We start from the raw sequence: 23,009 nt of genomic DNA, 5'->3' as shown, positions 1-23,009 counted from the left end.
TCCCATTTTTTTCCCCTTTAATTCCAATTTTCTCCCCTAAATCCCCCCTTTTTTCCCCCTAAATCCCCCTTTTTTCCTCTTAAATCCCCCTTTTTTCCCCTCTAAATCCTCTTTTTTCCCTAAATCCCCATTTTTTTCCCCCTAAATCCCATTTTTCCCCTATCTAAATCTCCTTTTTTCCCCCAAATCTCCCTTTTTTCCCCCAAATCTCCCTTTTTTCCCCTTTAATCTCAATTTTCCCCTCTCTAAATCCCATTTTTCCCTCTCTAATTCCCATTTTTCCCCCTCTAAATCCCATTTTCCCTCTCCAAATCCCATTTTCCCCCCTCTAAATCCCATTTTCCCCTCTCTAAATCCCAATTTTCCCCCTCTAAATCCCATTTTCCCCTCTCTAAATCCCATTTTTCCCCTCTAAATCCCATTTTTCCCCTCTAAATCCCAATTTTCCCTCTCTAAATCCCATTTCCCCCTCTCTAAATCCCATTTCCCCCTCTCTAATTCCCATTTTCCCTCTCTAAATCCCATTTTTTCCCCTTTAACCTCAATTTTCCCCTCTCTAAATCCCATTTTTTCCCTTTTTTCCAGATCTGTTACCATTGGGACGACACCTGAGGACCCCCACTGGAAAAAAATGAAAATTCCAACAACGCCAACAACACCGAGAAAAACAAAAAAAAGGAAAAAATCTCCAATTTCCTACAAAACCCCCCAAAAAAAAGTGAGGAGTGAATGGTTGGGAATGCTGAGGATGAGTGAGTGAGGCTCAAAAATCCCAAATTTTGGTGATCTCCCCCTTTCCCAGCATCCAGGAGGGAATTCTGGACCCCCAAAATTCCAAGAAAAACAAAAGAAAAGGGGGAAAAATCCGAATATTCCCAAGAGAGGAGTGAGGGAAACGAGAAAATGAGGGAAAAACGGGGAAAATTGGGATTAAAGTGGTGCTCTGTGAGGGTTTGGCTGCTCGAGAGAGGTGGAAAATGAGGTGAAAACCCAGAAATTCTCATTTATTTGGGAATTTTCATCGATTCGGGAATTTTCCATGGATTTGGGAATTCCCAGGGATTTGGGAATCTCCCAGGGATGAAGCAAAAATCCCAAAAAAGAGAGAAAAAATTAAAAAAAAATGGAATTTCAAGAGGAGTGAGTGTGTGTGAGTGAGGTCATAAATCCACATTCTCAACTTCCCAAAAAAAAAAAAAAATCAGAATTATTCATTGCAGTTTCTTCTCTTTTTTTTCCCAAAACCACCAAAAAAAATGAAGGGAAAAAAAGCTAAAAAAACCCCAAAAAAAAGACAAAAAAATTCTAAAATATTCAAAATTTCAAGTTCAGCTGTTGCATTTCATAACAGGTTCAGGCAGTGAGAGAAGAGGAAAAAAACGTAGAAAAGAAATTAAAAAAAGGCAAAAAAAATTAAATAGAAATTTAAGGAAAGTCGCTTTTTTTAGGGATTTTATTTTTAGGGAATGCTGAATGTTCGGAGCTCTTGGCTTGTCCTTAAATATTCAACTGTGAATGTAAAAAATGGGGGAAAAAAACACAATTTTGGGCTTGCAGGGAATAGAAAAATCCATTTGTCCAGCGAGTTTCAGGCTTGAAAAATTCCAAAAGAATGGGAAAAAGTCAGGAAAAATATTCAAAAATTCAAATTTTTTTTTTTAATTAAAAAGTCAGGAAAAATACTCAAAAATTCAATTTTTTTTTTATTTTTTGGCAAAAAGTCAGGAAAAATATTCAAAAATTCAAATATTTTTTTCTTAAAAATAAAAAAGTCAGGAAAAATATTCAAAAATTCAAATTTTTTTTTATTTTGGCAAAAAGTCGGGAAAAATATTCAAAAATTCAATTTTTTTTTATTTTTTGGCAAAAAGTCAGGAAAAATATTCAAAAATTCAAATTTTTTTTTATTTTGGCAAAAAGGAAAAATATTCAAAAATTCAAATTTTTTTTATTTTGGCAAAAAGTCGGGAAAAATATTCAAAAATTCAAATTTTTTTTAAATATTCAAAAATTCAAATTTTTCTTTTTTAAGAAATAAAAAAGTCAGGAAAAATATTCAAAAATTCAATTTTTTTTTTTTTTTAAATAAAAAAAGTGCTGCGAATTGGGAAAAAGAGATCTCCTGACTGGGATTGTAGCAGAACCCAAATTGTGCCAAAGAATTGAAAAAATAAAAGATAAAACCAGAAATAAAAATATGCACAAAAAAAAGGAAAAATTTGATAAATTCAGGTGATGTTCAGAGAGAAAATTGGACGTGGAAAAAACAAAAAAAACCACAAAAAATGAGATTTAAACTTGTTTATTTGCAATTATTTGGGATTATTTTGCTTTTATTCAGATCAGGCTCGATGTGGTTTTTTGGTCTCTTGCTGCACTCGGAAAATAAAAAAAAAACACGAAGAAAAAAATTAAAAAAGAGGAAAAAAAAAAGGCTAAAAAAAAGAAATTTATATAAAATATATAAATATATAAACTTGAGTTGAGCTGACAACGCCGGCGCTTGTAAAAGGTTTCTATTTTTCCACTGCAGTTGAAGATGAATAAAATGGTGTCAAAATTCCCCAATATTTTCCTTTTTTTTTTTTTTTTTTTGGGATATTCTTGGTTTTTTTCCAGAGGGGAGAAAAAAAAAAAAATTGGGATTTTAAAATTTGAATTTGGGGGTTTTTTTCCCATTAATCCACGAGGAATTTTTGGTTTTGCCGCGTTGGGAGCGGAATTTTTTCCTCTGGTGAAAGGAAATAAATCAAAAAGGGGGGAAAAACAACAGAAAAAATTCAAATTCTTCCTTTTTTTAGGAGGTTCAGGGTTTGGAGATTTGGAATTTTCGCTTCGTTTGCAGCTCTGGAGGTGTCGGGAAAGCTCCTGGGAGGGGAGCAGGAAAACTGGGCAGGATTTAAAAATTGATTTCTTTCAATTTGATTTTATTATTTCATTTTTTTAAATTTTTTTCCTTTATTTTTTCCTTTTTTTTCTTTTATTTTTCTCTTTTTTTTCCTTTCATTTTTCTCATTTTTTTCTTTTTTTCCTTCTTTTTTTATCTTTTCTTTTTCCTTTTTTTTCCCTTATTTATTTTAATTTTTATCTCTTTTTCCCTTCAAATTTCTGTTAATTTTTCCCTTTATTCTTTTTTTTTATTATTATTATTTTTCTCTAAATTTTTCCTTTATTTTTCTTCTATTTTTTCTTGCATTTTTTCCTTGTTCCTATTTTTTTTCTGTTTTCCTTTATTTTTCCTTTTTTATTTATTTTTATTTCCCTTTTTTCTTTATTTTTTTCCACTTCATTTTACTTCCATTTCTTTAAATATTTCACTTTTATTTATTTGAATTTTTTCCATTTTTCTTCACTTTTTCCCTTTTTTTTTCCTCAATTTTTCTTCTTTTTTCAATTTTCTTTGCTTTTTTTTCCCATTTTTCTTTTTTTATTTCTTTTAATTTTTTCCATTTTCCCATTTTTAAATTTCTTTTATTTTTTCCATTTTTCTTCACATTTTTCTTCCTCTTCTCAATTTTTCTTCATTTTTATTTTTTCCAATTTTCTTTTGTTCATTTCTTTTAATTTTTTCTGTTTTTCTTCCTTTTTTTCCAATTTTTTCTTTTATTTTTTCCATTTTTCTTCTCTTTTTTTCCAATTTTTTCTTTTATTTTTTTCTGTTTTTCTTCTTTTTCTTCCAATTTTTTCTTTTATTTTTTTCCATTTTTCTTCTTTTTCTTCCAATTTTTTCTTTTATTTTTTTCCATTTTTCTTCTCTTTTTTTCCAATTTTTTTCTTTTATTTTTTTTCATTTTTCTTCTTTTTTTTCCATTTTTTTCTTTTATTTTTTTTCCATTTTTCTTCTTTTTCTTCCCATTTTTTTCTTCTATTTTTTCCATTTTTCTTCTTTTTTTTTCCAATTTTTTCTTTCATTTTTTCCATTTTTCTTCTTTTTTCCCCCATTTTTTTTCCAATTTTTCCTCTTTTATTTCCCTTTTTATTTTATTTTCAATTTTTATTTTTTCCCCTTTCCTCTTCATATTTTCCCCCAACCCTTCCAATTTATTTTTTTGCTTTTCCAACACTTTTATTTTATTTTATTTTTATTTTTCCCCCCATTTTTCCTCCTCCCCTCCTCCTTTTTTAACCCTTTCCTGCCCCAGCTCGTACAGGGTATCAGAATGTGCCTTCAGTCTCTGCCCCACGCGCAGAACCCACAAAAAACACCCAAAATCACCCAAAATCCACCCAAAATCCGCCAAAAACCATCAAAAACCGCCCAAAATCCACAAAAAACGCCCAAAATTCACCAAAAAACCGCTCAAAATCCACCAAAAACCGCCCAAAATTCACCAAAAACCGCCTAAAATTCATCAAAAATCACCCAAAAACCGCCCCAAATTTACTAAAATCCACCCAAAATCCATCAAAAACCGCCCAAAATTTACCAAAATCATCAAAAACCGCCCAAAATTCACCAAAAATCGCCCAAAGTCCACCCAAAAATCCAAGAAAAATTAAAATTTTCCCGGCCCCGCTCCCATCGCTGCCTTTTGTTCTTTTCATTCGGGGCGGGGGCTGCAAATCCCCGAGGTGGAAATTCAAAATAAACCACAAAAATAAAAAGGAAAATTCATGAAAAAAGTATTAAAAATATCCAAAAAAATGAAAAATAGACAAAAATAAAAATGGAAATAATCGGAATGAATTGGTGGGCGGGAGGAGCCGAGCGGGGCCGGGGCCGGGGCTGGGGCCGGGCCCGCCTGAGGCAGCGCGGAATAAAAACTGAGAGGAGTGAAAAAAATCAAATTAAAACTGCTCCAGACTCGTTATTTGGGGTTTATTTAGGATTGATTTATTTGGGATTTATTTGGGGTTTATTTGGAATTTATTTGGGGTTTATTTGGGATTTTTTTCAGATTTATTTCGGATTTATTTGGGATTTATTTGGGGTTTATTTGGGATTTATTTATTTGGGATTTATTTGGGGTTTATTTGGGATTTGTTTGGGATTTATTTGGGGTTTATTTGGGATTTATTTGGGGTTTATTTGGGATTTATTTAGGGTTTATTTAGGGTTTATTTGGGATTTATTTAGGATTTATTTATATGGGGTTTATTTGGGATTTATTTGGGATTTATTTGAGGTTTTGGGGGCATTTTTAGGGGGTTTTGTTGGTTTTCGGAGGGGCTTTTTTGGGTGGGTTTTTTTGCCTTTTTGGGGATTTTTTGGGGATTTTTGGGGTTTGGGATTTTTTGGGGGTTTCTTTTGGGCTTTTTGGGGTTGTTTTGGGGCTTTTGGAAGGGTTTTTTGGGACCCTTTTGGAGATTTTTTGGGGGCATTTTGGGGTTGGTTTGGGGCTTTTTGGGGATTTCTGGGGGGCTTTTTTGGGGTTCGTTTGGGAGTTTCTGGGCTTTTGGGGAGGTTGGGATTTTGGAAGGGTTTTTTGGGGCTTTTTAGAGTTTATTTAGGCCTTTTGGAGGTTTTTGTGCTTTTGGGGAGGTTTTTGGAAGGGTTTTTGGGACCTTTTTGGGGTTTGTTTTGGGTGCCCTTTTTAGGGGTGGGTTTGGGATTTGCACTTTTTTTTTTGCCTCTTCTGGAGAATTTTTTTTTTTACCTTTTTGGGGCCTTTTTGGGCCGATTTTGGGCCTTTTTGGGGCTGTATCACAAGGAATTTCCTCCTCAAACCAACCCCTCCTCAAAACCCTTCCAGCATCTTTTTTTGGGGCTTTTTGGGGGCGTTTTGGGACTTTTGGGAGGGGAATTTTTTAGGGGGGCTGTGTCCCAAGGGATTTGGTGGTGCTGGAAATTCCGAATTCCTGAGGATTTTGTGCCCCCAGAGACCCCAAATTCCTGGGGGGTCCCAAATTCCCGGGGGGTTCCAAATTCCCAGAAATTCCAAATTCCTAGAGATTCCAAATTCCCAGAAATTCCAAATTCCCGAGGATTCCACATTCCCAGAAATTCCAAATTCCTGAGGATTCCACATTCCCAGAAATTCCAAATTCCTGGAGATTCCAAATTCCCAGAAATTCCAAATTCCTGGAGATTCCAAATTCCCAGAAATTCCAAATTCCCGGGGATTCCAAATTCCCAGAAATTCCAAATTCCTGGAGATTCCAAATTCCCAGAAATTCCAAATTCCCGGGGATTCCACATACCCAGAAATTCCAAATTCCTGGAGGTTTTGGAATCACCACTGGAAATCCCCAAATTCCAGAATATTCAGCTCCATTTGGTTCTTTCAGGATGAATCCCTCATCCCCAACCCCAAAATTTCAGCTCCACCTTAATCAATCAATAATTTATTTAATTATAAATTAATATTTATTTATTTATTTATTTATAATCAATAAATCAGCCAAGGAACCACCCCTGGACTCTCCTCCAGCTCCATAAAAACCCTGGGAAAACCCCGGGTGGGATCCATTTATTCACCTCCTAAATCAGATATTTTAAAAAAAGGAAAAAATAAGGAAAAAAAAAGGAAAAAAAGAAAGAAGGAAAGAAAAAAAAACCCAAACAAACAAACAAAAAAACCAAAAAAAAACCCCAAAAAACCCCCCAAAAAAACCAACAACAACAAAAAAAAACAACAAAGAAGAAAAAGAAAAAGGAAAAAAAAAAGAAAACACTTTTATTTTTATTTTCCCTATTTTTTTTTCATTTTTTTTCCTGCTGTTTCATCTCCCGGGAGCCTCTGCCAGGCTCTGCCCCCGCTCGGAGACGCCGTGGGAGGGGGAACGAGCCGGGAGCGTTTCCTCTCCGGGGGAGCCGGAGGTGACAGCGCTGTCACCAAGTGCCATCTGTGCCACCACCCCGGCCCGGGGACACCGCGATTGCTCCCGGGATTATTCCCGGGATTATTCCCAGGATTATTCCCGGGATCAGCAGCTCCCAGGAGCTCCTGGTGGTCTCAGCTCTGCCCATAATGAGGAGAAAAATCTGATTTTCTTTGGAAAAAGTGAGGGAAAAGGAGCCACGAGTGGATTTTGGAACCCCTGGAGGTGACAGCGCGGTGTCACCAGTGCCATCTGTGCCACCACCCCGGCCTGGGGACACCGCGATTATTCCTGGGATTATTCCCGGGATTATTCCCAGGATTATTCCCAGGATTATTCCCGGGATCAGCAGCTCCCAGCAGCTCCCAGGAGCTGCTGATGGGCTCAGCTCTGCCCTAAAAAAGAAGGAAAATCTGATTTTCTTTGGAAAAAGTGGGGGAAAAGGAATCCCGAGTGGATTTCAGTGCCTCAGAGGTGACAGCGCGGTGTCACCAAGTGCCATCTGTGCCACCACCCCGGCCTGGGGACACCGCGATTATTCCCGGGATTATTCCCAGAATTACTCCCAGGATCAGCAGCTCCACACGTGGATTTACCCAGGAGCTCCTGATGGGGTCAGCTCTGCCCTAAAAAAGAAGGAAAATCTGATTTTCTTTGGAAAAAGTGGGGGAAAAGGAATCCCGAGTGGATTTCAGTGCCTCAGAGGTGACAGCTCGGTGTCACCAGTGCCGTCTGTGCCACCACCTCAGCCTGGGGACACCGCGATTGTTCCCAGGATTATTCCCAGGATCAGCAGATCCTGACTGGGTTTATCCAGGAGCTGCTGATGGGCTCAGCTCTGCCCTAAAAGAGGAAAAAAAGCTGAATTTCCTTGGAAAAGGTGGCAAAAAAATGAGCCATGAGTGGATTTTTGAACCCCCAGAGGTGACAGCGTGGTGTCACCAAGTGCCATCTGTGCCACCGCCCCAGCCTGGGGACACCGCGATTATTCCTGGGATTATTCCCAGGATTATTCCCAGGATTATTCCCGGGATCAGCAGCTCCCAGGAGCTCCCAGGAGCTCCTGATGGGCTCAGCTCTGCCCTAAAAGAGGAGGAAAATCTGATTTTCTTTGGAAAAAGTGGGGGAAAAGGAATCCCGAGTGGATTTCAGTGCCTCAGAGGTGACAGTGTGGTGTCACCAGTGCCGTCTGTGCCACCACCCCGGCCTGGGGACACCGCGATTATTCCCAGGATTATTCCCAGGATCAGCAGATCCTGACTGGGTTTATCCAGGAGCTGCTGATGGGCTCAGCTCTGCCCTAAAAGAGGAAAAAAAGCTGTATTTGCGCCGTGGGTCGCCATTGCTAAGACCCTCGGAGAATTAGGCCATTTGGAATGTTGGGTAGCTAAGCAATCCCGTTTGACTTCTAGGGCCCTATCAAACCTCCTGAAAGATGAGGAAATTACGAGGCAGGCAACCCTCCAGAATCGTGCAGCCATCGATTACCTCCTGCTCCTCCACGGTCACTCGTGTGAGGAGTTTGAGGGGCTCTGCTGCTTTAATTTGACATCTAGGGCCAAGGGAACTCGCGAGGCACTCAAACAAATGGAAAACATGATAGGAGACATCAAGCAAGAATACGGGGACTGGCTCAGTAATTTGTTCAAGGAATGGGGGATCTCGGGTTGGACGGGATCGATTCTTAGAACTGTTCTGTTAATTGTTTTTGTGCTTTTTGTTGCTAGTGCCAGCCTTGGACTAATGAAAAAGATGTTGCAGAATTTGATTTCTTCCTCCACATCACCACTCAAAGCTGAAGTCCACCGAGTAGCCGTTGAAGTAGGCCCAGAGGTGTTCAAGGAGGAGGAGGAAAGCTTCGTTGATGAGGACGAGCAGGCTGAACAGCTTGAAATCATCGTGGAAGAAGTGCGCAGCTTTCCTCGAGAACAATGGCCTACTCAACAGCAGTGGTTTGCAGAATCATACCCACGTTCTGAACACCTGGTGGACCCCCCTCAATTCGGATATCTGAGATAGAACTCACAGGGTCAAAAATAAAAGAAAAGGGGGAGATGTGGTGGTGTGGATGGTTGGACTTTCCCCATTTCAGTATGTTAAACCTCAGTTGGACTCCACAAAGAAAGTTGGGACAGTATAAGCAGGAACAAGCAGGTGCTGTGAAGGACTGTGACAAGGAAAAGAAGGACAGACGAGGGAGAGGATTTAAAGAGAGAGACTTAAGGAAGAAGGAGAGGGTGCTGAAAGAAGGATATAGGAAAGAGGGTTTTGAGGCAGAGAGAAGTTGAAAGATATATGGGTGGTTTACCAAGTAGGAAGGATTTAGATATGTGGAAAAGATGAAAGGCTGGTGGGTCCTATATTGTATGTTCTGCACAATGTTGTATGTTCTGTACACCCCCCCTTAATTGAAATTCATAAGTTCCCCTTGGTCACATGTTACCTTTTCCCCTCTTCCCGCCACTGTGTTATCCCTCCCCTATCCCCTAACTGGTTCAAGGCTTGCAACCCTTCCCCTTATCTCCCAAGTGTCAAGGTTCCATTGGTTGCCGCAAAGAGGGACTCCCATTTCTCCTCCCCTACCCCGAAAGCATATAAGCTGGTGCATTTCTTTGTTCGGGATCCAGTTCCAGTTCAGCCTGGTTCCACTTCGGTCTGGACAGTGCTATGTTGGATTAAAGTTGTGGTTCCTCTGTCTGGCTGGCTGGATCCTCCTTTCTCGCTCTTAGCGCGTCGCTTCAGTTATCCTACTGCCGTTCCGGCCTCTCCCAGGGTCAAGAACCCACAGGGCTGACCCCTTCGTTCCGCTGAGGGGCGGCTCGGATTCCGCTTGCTCCGGTGCCTGGGCTGGCTCGGGGTGAAGCCAAGGGGCTTAGTAGCGGCACCGCGACAGAAAAGGTGGCAAAAAAATGAGCCATGAGTGGATTTTTGAACCCCCAGAGGTGACAGCGCGGTGTCACCAGTGCCATCTGTGCCACCACCCCGGCCTGGGGACACCACGATTATTCCCAGGATTATTCCCAGGATCAGCAGATCCTGACTCTGGGTTTATCCAGGAGCTGCTGATGGGCTCAGCTCTCCCTAAAAGAGGAGGAAAATCAGATTTTCTTTGGAAAAAGCAGAGAAAAGGAGCCACGAGTGGATTTTGGAACCCCCGGAGGTGACAGCGCAGTGTCACCAGTGCCATCTGTGCCACCACCCCGGCCTGGGGACACCACGATTATTCCTGGGGTTATTCCCAGGATTATTCCCAGGATTATTCCCAGGATTATTCCCGGGATTATTCCCAGGATTATTCCCGGGATCAGCAGCTCCCAGGAGCTCCCAGGAGCTGCTGATGGGCTCAGATCTGCCCTAAAAGAGGAGGAAAATCTGATTTTCTTTGGAAAAAGTGGGGGGAAAGAAGCCGCGAATGGATTTTAGAACCCTCTGGAGGTGACAGCGCGGTGTCACCAGTGCCATCTGTGCCACCACCCCGGTCTGGGGACACCGCGATTATTCCCAGGATTATTCCCGGGATTATTCCCGGGATCAGCAGCTCCCAGGAGCTGCTGATGGGCTCAGCTACCCCCTAAAAAAGAAGGAAAATTTGATTTTCTTTGGAAAAAGTGAGGGAAAAGAAGCCACGAGTGGATTTTGGAACCCCCCAGAGGTGACAGCGCGGTGTCACCAGTGCCATCTGTGCCACCACCCCGGCCTACGGGGAAGGTCACAAAGCACTGGAGCAGCCCCCCGGCATCGCTCTCCCGAAATATTCCAGGCCTCCATGGAGGGGAGACTTTGGGATCTCCTGGAATTTCGGTGTCCCATGGGTGCCACCCCCAGTGCCAGGGGGTGACCCCAGCTCAGGGTGCTGGGTGCCCCCCGGGCTCTCCGGGATATCCAAGGCTCCATCCCAGCGCCGGGAAAGGGGATCTGGATCCCAGCTCGAAGTTTTGCTCCCTTTGAGTCTCCTGGTGGCTCCCAAAATCCCGAGTTGGATTTTCCAGCGGTTCCTTTCCCCTGTCGTGACACGAGCCGAGGTCGGGACCGGGATTGCTCCGTGCTGGTCCCTCCCAGCCCGGCCGGGTCCCGCTCAGGGCCCGTCCCGGGGCTGCTCTGCCCTGTCCCGGCTCCTCCAGGGAAGTTTGGGATGTGGGGGTCCCTCGGAGCCCCCCATTCCGGGGCTCTGCTCCCCATCCCCGGGCTCTGCTCCCCATTCCCGGGGCTCTGCTCCCCCTGCCCGGGACTCTGCCCGGGGCTCTGCTCCCCATCCCCGGGCTCTGCCCGGGGCTCTGCTCCCCATCCCCGGGCTCTGCTCCCCATCCCCGGGCTCTGCTCCCCATCCCCGGGGCTCTGCTCCCCATCCCCGGGCTCTGCTCCCCATCCCCGGGCTCTGCTCTCCATCCCCGGGCTCTGCTCCCCATCCCCGGGCTCTGCTCTCCATCCCCGGGCTCTGCTCCCCATCCCCGGGCTCTGCTCTCCATTCCCGGGCTCTGCTCCCCATTCCCGGGGCTCTGCCCCCCATTCCCGGGGCTCTGCCCCCCATTCCCGGGGCTCTGCCCCCCATTCCCGGGGCTCTGCCCCCCATTCCCGGGGCTCTGCCCCCCATTCCCGGGCTCTGCCCCCCATCCCCGGGCTCTGCTCCCCATTCCCGGGCTCTGCTCCCCATCCCCGGGCTCTGCTCTCCATCCCCGGGCTCTGCTCCCCATCCCCGGGCTCTGCTCCCCATCCCCGGGCTCTGCTCCCCATTCCCGGGGCTCTGCTCCACCTGCCCGGGGCTCTGCTCCCCATTCCCGGGCTCTGCTCCCCATTCCCGGGCTCTGCCCCCCATCCCCGGGCTCTGCTCCCCCTGTCCGGGGCTCTGCTCCCCATTCCCGGGCTCTGCTCCCCATTCCCGGGGCTCTGCTCCCCATTCCCGGGCTCTGCTCCCCATCCCCGGGCTCTGCTCCCCCTGCCCGGGGCTCTGCTCTCCATCCCCGGGCTCTGCTCCCCATCCCCGGGCTCTGCCCAGGGCTCTGCTCCCCATTCCCGGGCTCTGCTCCCCATTCCCGGGCTCTGCTCCCCATTCCCGGGCTCTGCTCCCCATCCCCGGGCTCTGCTCCCCATTCCCGGGCTCTGCTCCCCATTCCCGGGGCTCTGCCCGGGGCTCTGCTCCCCATTCCCGGGCTCTGCTCCCCATTCCCGGGCTCTGCTCCCCATCCCCGGGCTCTGCTCCCCATTCCCGGGGCTCTGCTCCCCATTCCCGGGCTCTGCTCCCCATTCCCGGGGCTGTGCTCCCCATTCCCGGGCTCTGCTCCCCATTCCCGGGGCTCTGCTCCCCATTCCGGCCCCTCCGCCGGGCTGGGATGAGGCACTGGAGGGGATTTTGTGCCACTGGGGTCACTCAGAGCCGTGGGTCTGTCCGTGGGTCTGTCCATGCCACTCCAGGGGATCTGCGGGCACAGGGATGGCCCTGACCCCACCCGGGGGGGCAACAGGGGTCTGTCTGTCCGTGGGTCTGTCTGTGCCACTCCAGGCTCTGTCCTGGGCATCTGTGGGCACTGGGATGGTCCTGACCCCTCCAGAGGGGCTGCAGGGGTCTGTCCATGGCATGGATCCGTTCGTGCCATTCCAGGGTCTCTCCTCGGCCACCAGCCCAGCCCTGACCCCCTCAGGGGGGCTGCAGGGGTCCGTCCTTGCCGTGGGCCTGTCCGTGGGTCTGTCCATGGATCTGTCCGTGCCGTGGGTCTGTCCATTGGTCGGTCCGCGCTGTGGCTCTGTCCATGCCGTGGGTCTGTCCATGCCATTCCAAGGAATCTGTGGGCACCGGGCTGGCCCTGACCCCTCCAGAGGGGCTGCAGGGGTTTGTCCGTGCCGTGGATCCATCGGTGCCATTCCAGGGTCTCCCCTCGGGCACCAGCCCAGCCCTGACCCCCTCAGGGGGGCTGCAGGGGTCTGTCAATGCCAAGGGTCCGTCCTTGTCATTCCAAGGGATCTGTGGGGACTGGGATGGCACTGACCCCTCCAGGGGGCTGCAGGGGTCCGTCCGTGCCGTTCCAGGGTCTCTCCCTGGGCACCAGCCCGGCCCTGACCCTCCAGGGGGCTGCAGGGGTCCGTCCGTGCCGTGGGTCTGTCCTTGCTGTGGGTCTGTCTGTGCTGTGGGTCTGTCCATGGCATGGATCAATCCGTGCCATTCCAGGGTCTGTCCCTGGCCACCAGCCCGGCACTGACCCCCTCAGGGGGGCTGCAGGGGTCTGTCCGTGCCATTCCAGGTCTCTCCCTGGGCATCAGCCTGGCACTGACCCCGCTGGGGGGGCTCAGGGGTCTGGTTGTGCCATTCCAGGGGATCTGTGGGCACCGGGCTGGCCCTGACCCCACCTGGGGGGCTGCAGGGGTCCGTCCGTGCCGCTCCAGGGTCTCTCCCTGGACCCCAGCCTGGCCCTGACCCCGCTGGGGGGGCTGCAGGGGTCTCTCCGTGCCGCTCCAGGGTCTCTCCCTGGCCCCCAGCCCAGCCCTGACCCCCCCAGGGGGGCTGCAGGGGTCTGTCCGTGCCGCTCCAGGGTCTCTCCCTGGCCCCCAGCCCAGCCCTGACCCCCCCGTCCCCGGGGGTCTGTCCCCGGGAGCCCCCGGCAGCCGCGGCTCTAAAGGAGAGCAGCTATAAATAACCGAGCGCAGCACGGGAAAAGCTGTAATTCCATCATGGAAGCGGCTCCGGGAACAATCCAGGGAATAAAATAAAATAAAATAAAATGTTCGGGGAGGGAGAGGAGGGGGGGCTCGGGGGGCGGGGGCAGGGGGGGAGCCCAGCCCCCACCGCCGGGGCCGCCGCTCCGCCATGCCGGCGCCCCCCGGGGATGGAGGCCGAAGCCCCCCGGCCCCGCCGCCACCCCCGGGGGGCTCCTCCGGCCACGGGAGGGGTCCGGGGGTGGCGGTGCCGCTCCCGGGGCAGCCCCGGGAGGGGTGTGGGGGTCCGGGCCTCCGGTTGGTGTGAGCCCCCCGGAGCATCACCGGCCCCGGCCGTGCCCCGGAGGGGGGGTCGCAGCCCCGGGGGCGGCCCCGGCGCGTGGCGGGGGAGGGGCTGGCGGCCGCCCGGTGCCCACGTGGTTCGTCGGTGTCTCCGGAGCGGAAGAAAACGGCGGCGGGGCCGGGGCTGCGGCGGGGACCGGGAACGGGAACGGGAGCGGCGGCGGCGGGACCCGGCGGGGCGGGGACGGAGCCGCATCCCGGCGGGCGCCGCCGCAGCGCAGCAGCAGCGCCGGTGAGTGCGGGGCCTGGGCCGGGGGACAGCGGGAGGGGCCGGGGGACGCGCACCGGGCTGCCCCCGCCCCACCGGGCCTGTCCTCTCCCGCCTCAGCGCGACCCCAGCCCCGGCGCCGGCCCCGTCTCCTCCCGCCGCCTTCAGCAGCCCCGCTTCGTCCTCATCTGCGGCTCCATCCTCATCCTCATCCCCGGCTGGATTCGCATCTTCATCCCTATCCCCGGTGCCGTGCCCGTCTCCACCCCCTGTTCCATCCCGCTTCCATCCCCATCCCTGCTCCGTCCCCATCCCCATCCCTGCTCCATCCTCATCCCCATCCCTGCTCCATCCTCATCCCCATCCCTGCTCCTTCCTCATCCCCATCCCTGCTCCATCCTCATCCCCATCCCTGCTCCTTCCTCATCCCCATCCCTGCTCCATCCTCATCCCGGCTCCCTCCTCATCCTCAGCCCGTCCCGGCTCCGCCCCGGACCCCTCCTGCGTTTCCGTCCCCGCCGACCCCCGGCGCGGTGCGGCCCCGGGCTGGGGGCGGGGGGCCCGGGCGGTACCGGGCCGGGCCGGGGGCGTCCCGGAGGCTCCTGGGCTGCCGCAGGCCGGACCCCCCCACCCGCTCACCCAATTGCGACCCCCGCCCGCGCTCCCCCGAGCACCGGGCCCGGCTCCTGGCTCGGGGCCGCGCTCGACCCGTCCCCCTCTCCCCGCCGGTTCCCCTCCGGTTCTCCCCCGGTTCTCCCCCAGTTCTCCCCTGGTTCCCCCCCGGCTCTCCCCCGGTTCCCCCTCCGTTTCTCCCCCGGTTCCTCCCCGGTTCCCCCCCGGTTCTCCCCCCGGTTCTCCCCCAGTTCTCCCCCAGTTCTTCCCCCGGTTCTCCCCCGGTTCTCCCCCCAGCCCCTCCCCGAGCCCCCCCAGCCCCTCAGAACCGGGGCAGTGCCCGGGGGGTCCCGGCAGTGAGGAGGGGGCTCGTCCCGGCCAGGGTCGGGGCAGGGGGGGCTGCCCCGGGCCGGCTCCCACCCAGGGCATCCTCCCGACCCCCAAGAGGCTTTTTGGGAAAAGGCCAAACCTTGTCCCCAACCCAGGCGGGTGCCAGCGGCCCGGCAGCATCCACAGCCTGGCACATCCTGTCCCTGTCCCCATCCCTGTCCCCATCCCTGTCCCCATCCCCATCCCTGTCCTCATCCCCATCCCATTCCTGTCCCCATCCCTGTCCCCATCCCTGTCCCCATCCCTGTCCCCATCCCCATCCCTGTCCTCATCCCCATCCCATTCCTGTCCCCATCCCTGTCCCCATCCCTGTCCCCATCCCTGCCCCCATCCCTGTCCCCGTTCCCTCGGCCCGGCCGGGCCCTCCGGCGCTGTCCCAGTCCCGGGACAGTCCCAGCCCCGTTTTTGCCTTTTTTTTCCCCAGGGATTTTTAGGCCTGGAGGAGGCGCCGGAACCCGACGAGAGCAGCTCCGCCTCCCGCCGGTGCGGAGCTCCCACACCTGAGACACACCTGAGACACAGCTGTGACACACCTGAGACACACCTGTGACACACCTGAGACACACCTGTGACACACCTGAGACACACCTGAGACACACCTGAGACACGTCTGCGACACACCTGCGACACGCCTGAGACACACCTGTGACACACCTGAGACACAGCTGTGACACACCTGAGACACACCTGTGACACACCTGTGACACGCCTGAGACACGCCTGAGACACACCTGAGACACACCTGAGACACACCTGAGACACAGCTGTGACACACCTGAGACACACCTGAGACACACCTGAGACACGCCTGCAACACGCCTGCGACACGCCTGAGACACACCTGAGACAAGTCTGCGACACGCCTGAGACACACCTGAGACACACCTGAGACACACCTGAGACACACCTGAGACACGCCTGCAACACGCCTGCGACACGCCTGAGACACACCTGAGACACGCCTGAGATACACCTGAGACACACCTGAGACACGCCTGCGACACGCCTGAGACACGCGTGCGACACGCCTGAGACACGCCTGAGACACGCCTGAGATACACCTGTGACACATCTGAGACACACCTGTGACACGCCTGTGACACGCCCGTGCCCGCGCCGCAGCCCTGCCCAGCCCGCGCTGCCTCGCCCCGCGCCTGGGGCCCGCTGCAAGGCAGGTGTCACAGCGGGGTGGGGAAACTGAGGCAGCAGGGACAGCCCTGGGCCAGCTTGGGGACACCCAGCTGCCACCAGGCCCCGAGTGTTGGGGACAAAGATGGCGCTGTCACCGCTGTGCCTCCGCTGGCAGGGCCTGGGAACCCCCCAGGGCTGCGGGGATCTTAATTTTGGCAGGGTCACCAGAGCTTTGGGAGCCTCATCTCGGCTTTGGGGGTGCCTCAGTTTCCCCGGGGGGTGCTGGCAGTGTCCCCCCTGCCCGAGCAGAGGTGTCCCCTCTGCCAGGGCCCCGGGGTGGAGTTCAGACCCCTGCAGGGGCCGGGGGTCTGTCCCTGATTTATTCCCCGTGTCCCAGCTGGGGGCTCCCCCCGGGACCCCCGGGACCCCCAGGCCGAGGGGGCCGCGCTGTCCCCCCCGTTCCGTCACCCTGCGGGTCTCTCCTCCCTCTGCCGCCTTTGTGCCGTGAATTATTCGTGACTCCCTGATCTCCGCCGAGCCGGGGCCGCCCCGGGGCCCGCGGGGTCCCTGCCCGGGACAGGGGGGCAGCGCCGGGCTGGGCTGGGGGGGTTGGAGCCGCTTCTCCCACCGGGAACCATCCCGGGAGCCACCGGAGCCGCTTCTCCCACCGGGAACCATCCCGGGAACCACCCCGAGAACCACCCCGGGAACCATCCCGGGAGCCACCGGAGCCCCTTCTCCCACCGGGAACCATCCCGGGAGCCACCGGAGCCCCTTCTCCCACCGGGAACCATCCCGGGAGCCACCGGAGCCCCTTCTCCCACCGGGAACCATCCCGGGAGCCACCGGAGCCCCTTCTCCTACCGGGAACCATCCCGGGAACCACCGGAGCCCCTTCTCCCACCGGGAACCACCCCGGGAACCACCGGAGCTGCTTCTCCTACCGGGAACCATCCCGGGAGCCACCGGAGCCCCTTCTCCCACCGGGAACCATCCCGGGAACCATCCCGGGAGCCACCGGAGCCCCTTCTCCCACCGGGAACCATCCCGGGAACTATCCCGGGAGCCACCGGAGCCCCTTCTCCTACCGGGAACCATCCCGGGAGCCACCGGAGGCGGCGGCTCGGGGCAGTCCCGGTGACCGCGGGTCCCGGTGCGGGGCGGGCGCTGCGGCAGAGCGGGCCGGGCGGGCTGGGGTCCCCCGGGAGGGGCTGGGGTCCCCCGGGAGGGGCTGGGGTCCCCCGGGAGGGGCCGGGACAGCGCCGGGAGCTGCGAGCGGCAGCTCCGGTATTTAGGGCACGGCGTGGGAGGCCGGGAAGCGGCTCCCGTGCGGCGCGGGGCGGCGGCAGCGGCACCGGACGCTATTTCTGGTGCTCGTTTCCCGGGAGGGGACGCCACGAAAGTCACCGTGTCCCCACCCCGGGGGGCGATCGCTGCTCCCACCCTCGTCCCCGTGGAGGCTGGGGGGGTGTCCGTGCCCCCTTTCCTCGGTGGGGCGGAGGTGGCGATGGCACGGCCAGTGTCCCTTTGTCACCAGCGCGGGGTTGGAGCCGCTGCTGGTGGCGGCTCCTGGCGGTGTCACCCGCTGTCACCGGGACGGGCTGAGCCCCCGCAGAGCCCGCTGTGACCCACGGGGCTGCCCCAGCCCGGATCCCAGCCCAGATCTTAGCCTGGATCCCAGCCCGGATCCCAGCCCGGATCCCAGCCCGGATCCCAGCCAGGATCCTCCCCCAGCCTGGATCCCACCCCAGACCGGATCCCACCCCAGCCCAGCCCAGCCTGGATCCCAGCCCAGCCCCAATCCCAGCCCGGACCCCAGCCCAGATCCCAGCCCGGATCCCAGCCCGGATCCCAGCCCGGATCCCAGCCCGGATCCCAGCCCAGCCTGGATCCCAGCCCAGATCCCAGCCTGGATCCCAGCCTGGATCCCAGCCTGGATCCCAGCCCAGCCTGGATCCCACCCTGGATCCCAGCCTGGATCTTCCCCCAGCCTGGATCCCAGCCCGGATCCTGCCCCAGCCCAGATCCCACCCCAGCTGCCCCACAGCCACCCCAACCCCGTGCCAGCCCCGGTGTCACGCGTGTCCCCGGTGTCCCCGCAGGCAGGACATGGACTCCATGTTCGAGGACGACATCAGCATCCTGACGCAGGAGGCGCTGGGGCCGGACGAGGACTGGCTGGACAGCCCCAACACCGACCTGTCGGGGGAGATGTGCTCGGCCTCGCACTTCGCCCTCATCACCGCCTACGACGACATCAAGAACCGCCTGACGGCGCTGGAGAGGGAGAACTCCACGCTCAAGCGCCGCCTCAAGATGTACGAGGTCAAGGTGAGGGGTCGGGGGGAGCCCGTGGGGGGCGTGTGGGGCCGGGGGGTCCCCGCTGACCGCCCCTGCCCCCCGCAGTACCCCCTGATCGGTGAGTTTGGCGAGGAGCACATCTTCTCCCTCTACGAGGCCAAGGAGAACTCGCTGCTCAAGAGCGAGAAGGCGTCGCTGCAGCAGCAGCTCAACCAGTTCCAGCACGAGGTGAGCGGGAAAGGGGGACTGGGGAGGGGGTTTGGGGGGTCCCTGAGCCAGCCAGACCCCCCCAAATCCCCTCCACTTTCCCCCCTGGCAGCTGCAGAAGAGCAAAGAGCGGGAGGAGCAGCTGGAGGAGATGATCCAGGCGTACGAGAAGCTGTGCGTGGAGAAGGCGGACCTGGAGAGCGAGCTGGGAGAGATGGTGGGTGACAGCCAGGACAGCGGGGTTTCCTTTCCTTTCCTTTCCTTTCCTTTCCTTTCCTTTCCTTTCCTTTCCTTTCCTTTCCTTTCCTTTCCTTTCCTTTCCTTTCCTTTCCTTTCCTTTCCTTCCCTTTCCTTCCCTTTCCTTCCCTTCCCAAACCTTCCCTTCCCTTCCCAAACCTTCCCTTCCCTTCCCAAACCTTCCCTTCCCTTCCCAAACCTTCCCTTCCCAAACCTTCCCAAACCTTCCCAAACCTTCCCAAACCTTCCCTTCCCAAACCTTCCCTTCCCAAACCTTCCCAAACCTTCCCTTCCCAAACCTTCCCAAACCTTCCCTTCCCAAACCTTCCCAAACCTTCCCAAACCTTCCCAAACCTTCCCTCCCCTCCCCTCCCCTCCCCTTCCCTCCCCTCCCCTCCCCTCCCCACTGCAGGGGCCCGTGGTGTCCCCGTCTTTGGGGGCGCAGGGCTGGGGGGGCCGTGGCGTTTGGGCCACCCTGGGGGTTTTAGGGATTTTAGGGATTTTAGGGATGCTCCAATTTATCCATTTTCACACTCCCGAGATGATCCCGGCTCTGGTCCACCCCCGGCTCCCCTCTCCTCTGCCCGGCCACTGTCACCGGACTGCGACCCCCCAAAATCGACCCCCCAAAATCGACCCCCCAAAATCGACCCCCCAAAATCCAGCTGTGGGGGTTGGGGTGGGGCAGTCTGAGCCCCTCAGAGGGGACACAGCTCGGCCGTGGCTCAGCCCCGTCCCCTCCGTCCCCTCCCCTGCAGCGGGCGCTGGTGGAGACGCACCTGAGCCGCATCCGGAGCTTGGAGCAGCAGCTGCGGCAGCGCGACGGCGGCGCCTTCCCCGGCCTGGGCGCTCAGGACGTGCCTTTCATCGCCCTGCACCCCAACCCCGGCCTGAGCCACGGTGAGCTGCGCCCTCCCCGGCCCCCGAGCCCCCCGGAGCCCCCCGGAGTCCCCCGGAGCCCCCCGGAGCCCCCGGACCCCCCGGAGCCCCCCGAGCCCCCCGGAGCCCCCCAGAGCCCCCTGGACCCCCCGGAGCCCCCGGAGCCCCCCGGAGCCCCCCGGAGCCCCCCGGGGCTGAGCCGAGCCGTGCCCGCAGTGCTGGAGCGCGCCGGGGGCTGGCAGAGCCGCGGGCTGGAGGCCGAGCTGGAGGCGGCGCGCCAGGAGAACCAGCGCGCCCAGCACCGCGAGGAGCACCTCAAGGCCGAGTGCGAGAGGCTGCAGGCGGAGCTGAAGCACCTGCAGGACACGCGGGAGCAGGTGAGGGGCGGGGGCGGGCCTGGGGACCACCCCCGGTTCAGGGTGGGGGTCTGGGTGCTGAGAGGTTTCTGGGATCAGTTATGGGGCAGGGTCTGACCCCTCAGGACCCCTCCCCGCACCCAGGGTGGGAATTTGGGTGCTGAGGGGTGTCTGTGATCAGCTGTGGGGCAGGGTCTGACCCCCAGGACTCCTCATTCCCAGTGGGTGGGGGTCTGGGTGCTGAGGGATGTCTGGGAGCAGGAATGGGGCAGGGTCTGACCCCCAGGACCCCTCCCCATGCCCGAGGTGGGGGTCTGGGTGCTGAGGGGTGTCTGGGATCAGTTGTGGGGCAGGGTCTGACCCCCAGGACCCCTCCCCATGCCCGAGGTGGGGGTCTGGGTGCTGAGGGGTGTTTGGGAGCAGGAACAGGCAGGGTGTCACCCCCAGGACCCCTCCCCATGCCCAGGGTGGGGGTCTGGGTGCTGGGAGGTGTCTGGGATCAGTTGTGGGGCAGGGTCTGACTCCCAGCACCCCTCATTCCCTGGGTGGGGGTCTGGGTGCTGAGGGGTGTCTGATCTCCCCAGGAACAGGAATGGGGCCGGGTCTGACCCCAAAGGACCCCTCCCCATGCCCAGGGTGGGGGTCTGGGTGCTGAGAGGTGTCTGTGAGCAGGAACGGGCAGGGTCTGACCCCCAGGACCCCTCCCCAGGCCCGAGGTGGGAATTTGGGTGCTGAGGGGCATCTGGGATCAGTTGTGGGGCAGGGTCTGACCCCTCAGGACCCCTCCCCATGTCCAGGGTGGGGGTCTGGGTGCTGAGGGGTGTCTGGGAGCAGGAATGGGGCAGGGTCTGACCCCCAGGACCCCTCCCCGTGCCCAGGGTGGGGGTCTGTGTGCTCAGGAGTGTCTGGGTAATGGGGCAGGGATGGCTCTGGGGATCACCCCCAGTCCTGAGTGGGAATTTGGGTGCTGGGAGGTGTCTGGGATCAGTTGGGGGGCAGGGTCTGACCCCCAGGACCCCTCCCCGTGCCCAGGGTGGGGGTCTGGGTGCTGAGGGGTGTCTGATCTCCCCAGGAACAGGAACGGGGCCGGGTCTGACCCCACAGGACCCCTCCCCATGCCCGAGGTGGGAATTTGGGTGTTTAGGGGTGTCTGTGATCAGTTATGGGGCAGGGTCTGACCCCCAGGACCCCTCTCCATGCCCAGGGTGGGAATTTGGGTGCTGAGGGGTGTCCATGAGCAGGAACAGGGCAGGGTCTGACCCCCAGGACCCCTCCCCGTGCCCGGGCTGGGGGTCCTGGTTCTGACCGGGGCTCTGCCGTCCCCAGGAGCAGTCGGAGCGGGACATGGCCTGGGTGAAGAAGGTGGGCGACGACCAGTAAGTGCTGGGAGGGGACTGGGCCGGGACTGGGGGAGCCCCGCGCTGGCAGGGAGGGGTGGGGACACCCGGCACCGGCTGTGGGGCACCACGGGGTGTCCCCGCATTGAAGTGCGGCAATGGGGGGGATCCCGCACCCCAAAATCACCCGGTGAGCCCCGGGGGTTTGGAGCTGAGCAGGGCTGCGGGCACGGGGTGCCCGGTGCTGAATGTCCCCATGGCCGGTGCCCGGTGCCGAATGTCCCCATGGCCGGTGCCCGGTGCTGAATGTCCCCATGTCCGGTGCCCGGTGCTGAATGTTGTCCCCGTGCCCGGTTCCCAGTGTCCGTGCCTTGTCCCAGTGCCCGGTTCCCATTCCCGGTGTCTGTACCTTGTCCCAGTGCCCCGTTCGGTTCCCGGTGTCAGTGCCTTGTCCTGGTGCCCGGTTCCCATTCCCGGTGTCCGTGCCTTGTCCCGGTCCCGGTGTCGGTGCCTTGTCCCAGTGCTCGGTGTCCGTGCCTTGTCCCAGTGCCCCGTTCGGTTCCCGGTGTCCGTGCCTTGTCCCGGTGCCCGGTTCCCATTCCCGGTGTCGGTGCCTTGTCCCAGTGCCCTGTTTGGTTCCCGGTGTCGGTGCCTTGTCCCAGTGCCCGGTTCCCATTCCCGGTGTCGGTGCCTTGTCCCAGTGCCCGGTTCCCGTTCCCGGTGTCCGTGCCTTGTCCCAGTGCCCGGTTCCCGTTCCCGGTGTCCGTGCCTTGTCCCGGTGCCTGTTCCCGGTCCCGGTGTTGGTGCCTTGTCCCGGTGCCCGTTCCCGGTCCCGGTGTCGGTGCCTTGTCCCGGTGCCCGGTGCCGGCTCGGTGCTGCCTGCAGAGGGCACTGACGGCTCGCGGCTGCCGAGCGAGAGACACCGAGCGGCACCGAGTGGCACCGGGAGTCACCGAGTGGCACCGGGGTCACCGAGTGGCACCAGGGGTCACCGAATGGCACCAGGGGTCATTGAGCGGCACCGAGTGGCACCGGGGTCACCAAGTGGCACCTAGGTGGTGGCAACCCTAACCCTAACCCCAAACCCCCAGCGGTGCCACCAAGGTGGTGGCAGTGTCCCCAAACCCCCAATGGTGGCACCGAGGTGGTGACAGTGTCCCCAGACCCCCAGTGGTGGCACCAAGGTGGTGACAGTGTCCCCAAACCCCCAATGGTGGCACTGAGGTGGTGGCAGTGTCCCCAAACCCCTCAAACCCCAAATAATGACACCAAGGTGGTGACAGTGTTCCCAGAACCCCAGTAGTGGCACCGAGGTGGTGGCAGTGTCCCCAAACCCCTCAAACCCCTGGTGGTGGCACCGAGGTGGTGACAGTGTCCCCAAACCCCTCAACCCCCCCAACCTCCTGGAGCAGATCCGGGCCCTTCCCCGGGGGGCTCCTGCCTCTCCCTCCCCCTCCTTAATTCCCTTTATTTCCATAAAATTCTCTTTATTTCCATAAAATTCCCTTCATTTCTGTAAAATTCCCTGTATTTCCATAAAATTCCCTTCATTTCTGTAAAATTCCCTTCATTTCTGTAAAATTCCCTTCATTTCTGTAAAAT

The 23,009-nt window shown here is 56.0% G+C and overlaps 2 protein-coding genes across 2 annotated transcripts in view; both read left to right on the top strand.

Annotated features, from left to right (window-relative positions):
• Positions 1-2,568, top strand: part of KPNB1 (karyopherin subunit beta 1) — a 60,049-nt gene extending 57,481 nt beyond the window's left edge. The window contains exon 22 of the mRNA XM_063425189.1: positions 586-2,568. Coding sequence (XP_063281259.1) covers position 586 — 1 coding nt within the window. The 3' untranslated portion in view covers positions 587-2,568. The remainder of the gene's footprint in view (positions 1-585) is intronic.
• A 15,568-nt stretch (positions 2,569-18,136) lies between these two features.
• TBKBP1 (TBK1 binding protein 1) lies at positions 18,137-21,901 on the top strand. The gene is made up of 6 exons (XM_063425188.1): positions 18,137-18,421; positions 18,497-18,619; positions 18,711-18,815; positions 19,594-19,735; positions 19,931-20,091; positions 21,397-21,901. Exons 1-6 carry the CDS (start codon positions 18,200-18,202, stop codon positions 21,448-21,450), a joined length of 807 nt encoding a protein of 268 aa, XP_063281258.1. The 5' UTR covers positions 18,137-18,199; the 3' UTR covers positions 21,451-21,901.
• Positions 21,902-23,009: the final 1,108 nt, after the last annotated feature.

The sequence above is a fragment of the Prinia subflava genome, unplaced genomic scaffold (assembly GCF_021018805.1).
Source record: "Prinia subflava isolate CZ2003 ecotype Zambia unplaced genomic scaffold, Cam_Psub_1.2 scaffold_58_NEW, whole genome shotgun sequence".
Taxonomy (NCBI): Eukaryota; Metazoa; Chordata; class Aves; order Passeriformes; family Cisticolidae; genus Prinia; species Prinia subflava.
Note: the sequence above shows the minus strand (reverse complement) of the source record. Positions and strands in the feature narration are given on the sequence as shown.

Coding starts and splice junctions, on each gene's coding strand:
- TBKBP1 (XM_063425188.1), top strand. CDS start 18,200: ATGGACTCCATGTTCGAGGACGACATCAGCATCCTGACGCAGGAGGCG. Junction 19,736..19,930: donor CAACCCCGGCCTGAGCCACG/GTGAGCTGCGCC, acceptor CCGTGCCCGCAG/TGCTGGAGCGCGCCGGGGGC. Junction 20,092..21,396: donor TGCAGGACACGCGGGAGCAG/GTGAGGGGCGGG, acceptor TGCCGTCCCCAG/GAGCAGTCGGAGCGGGACAT.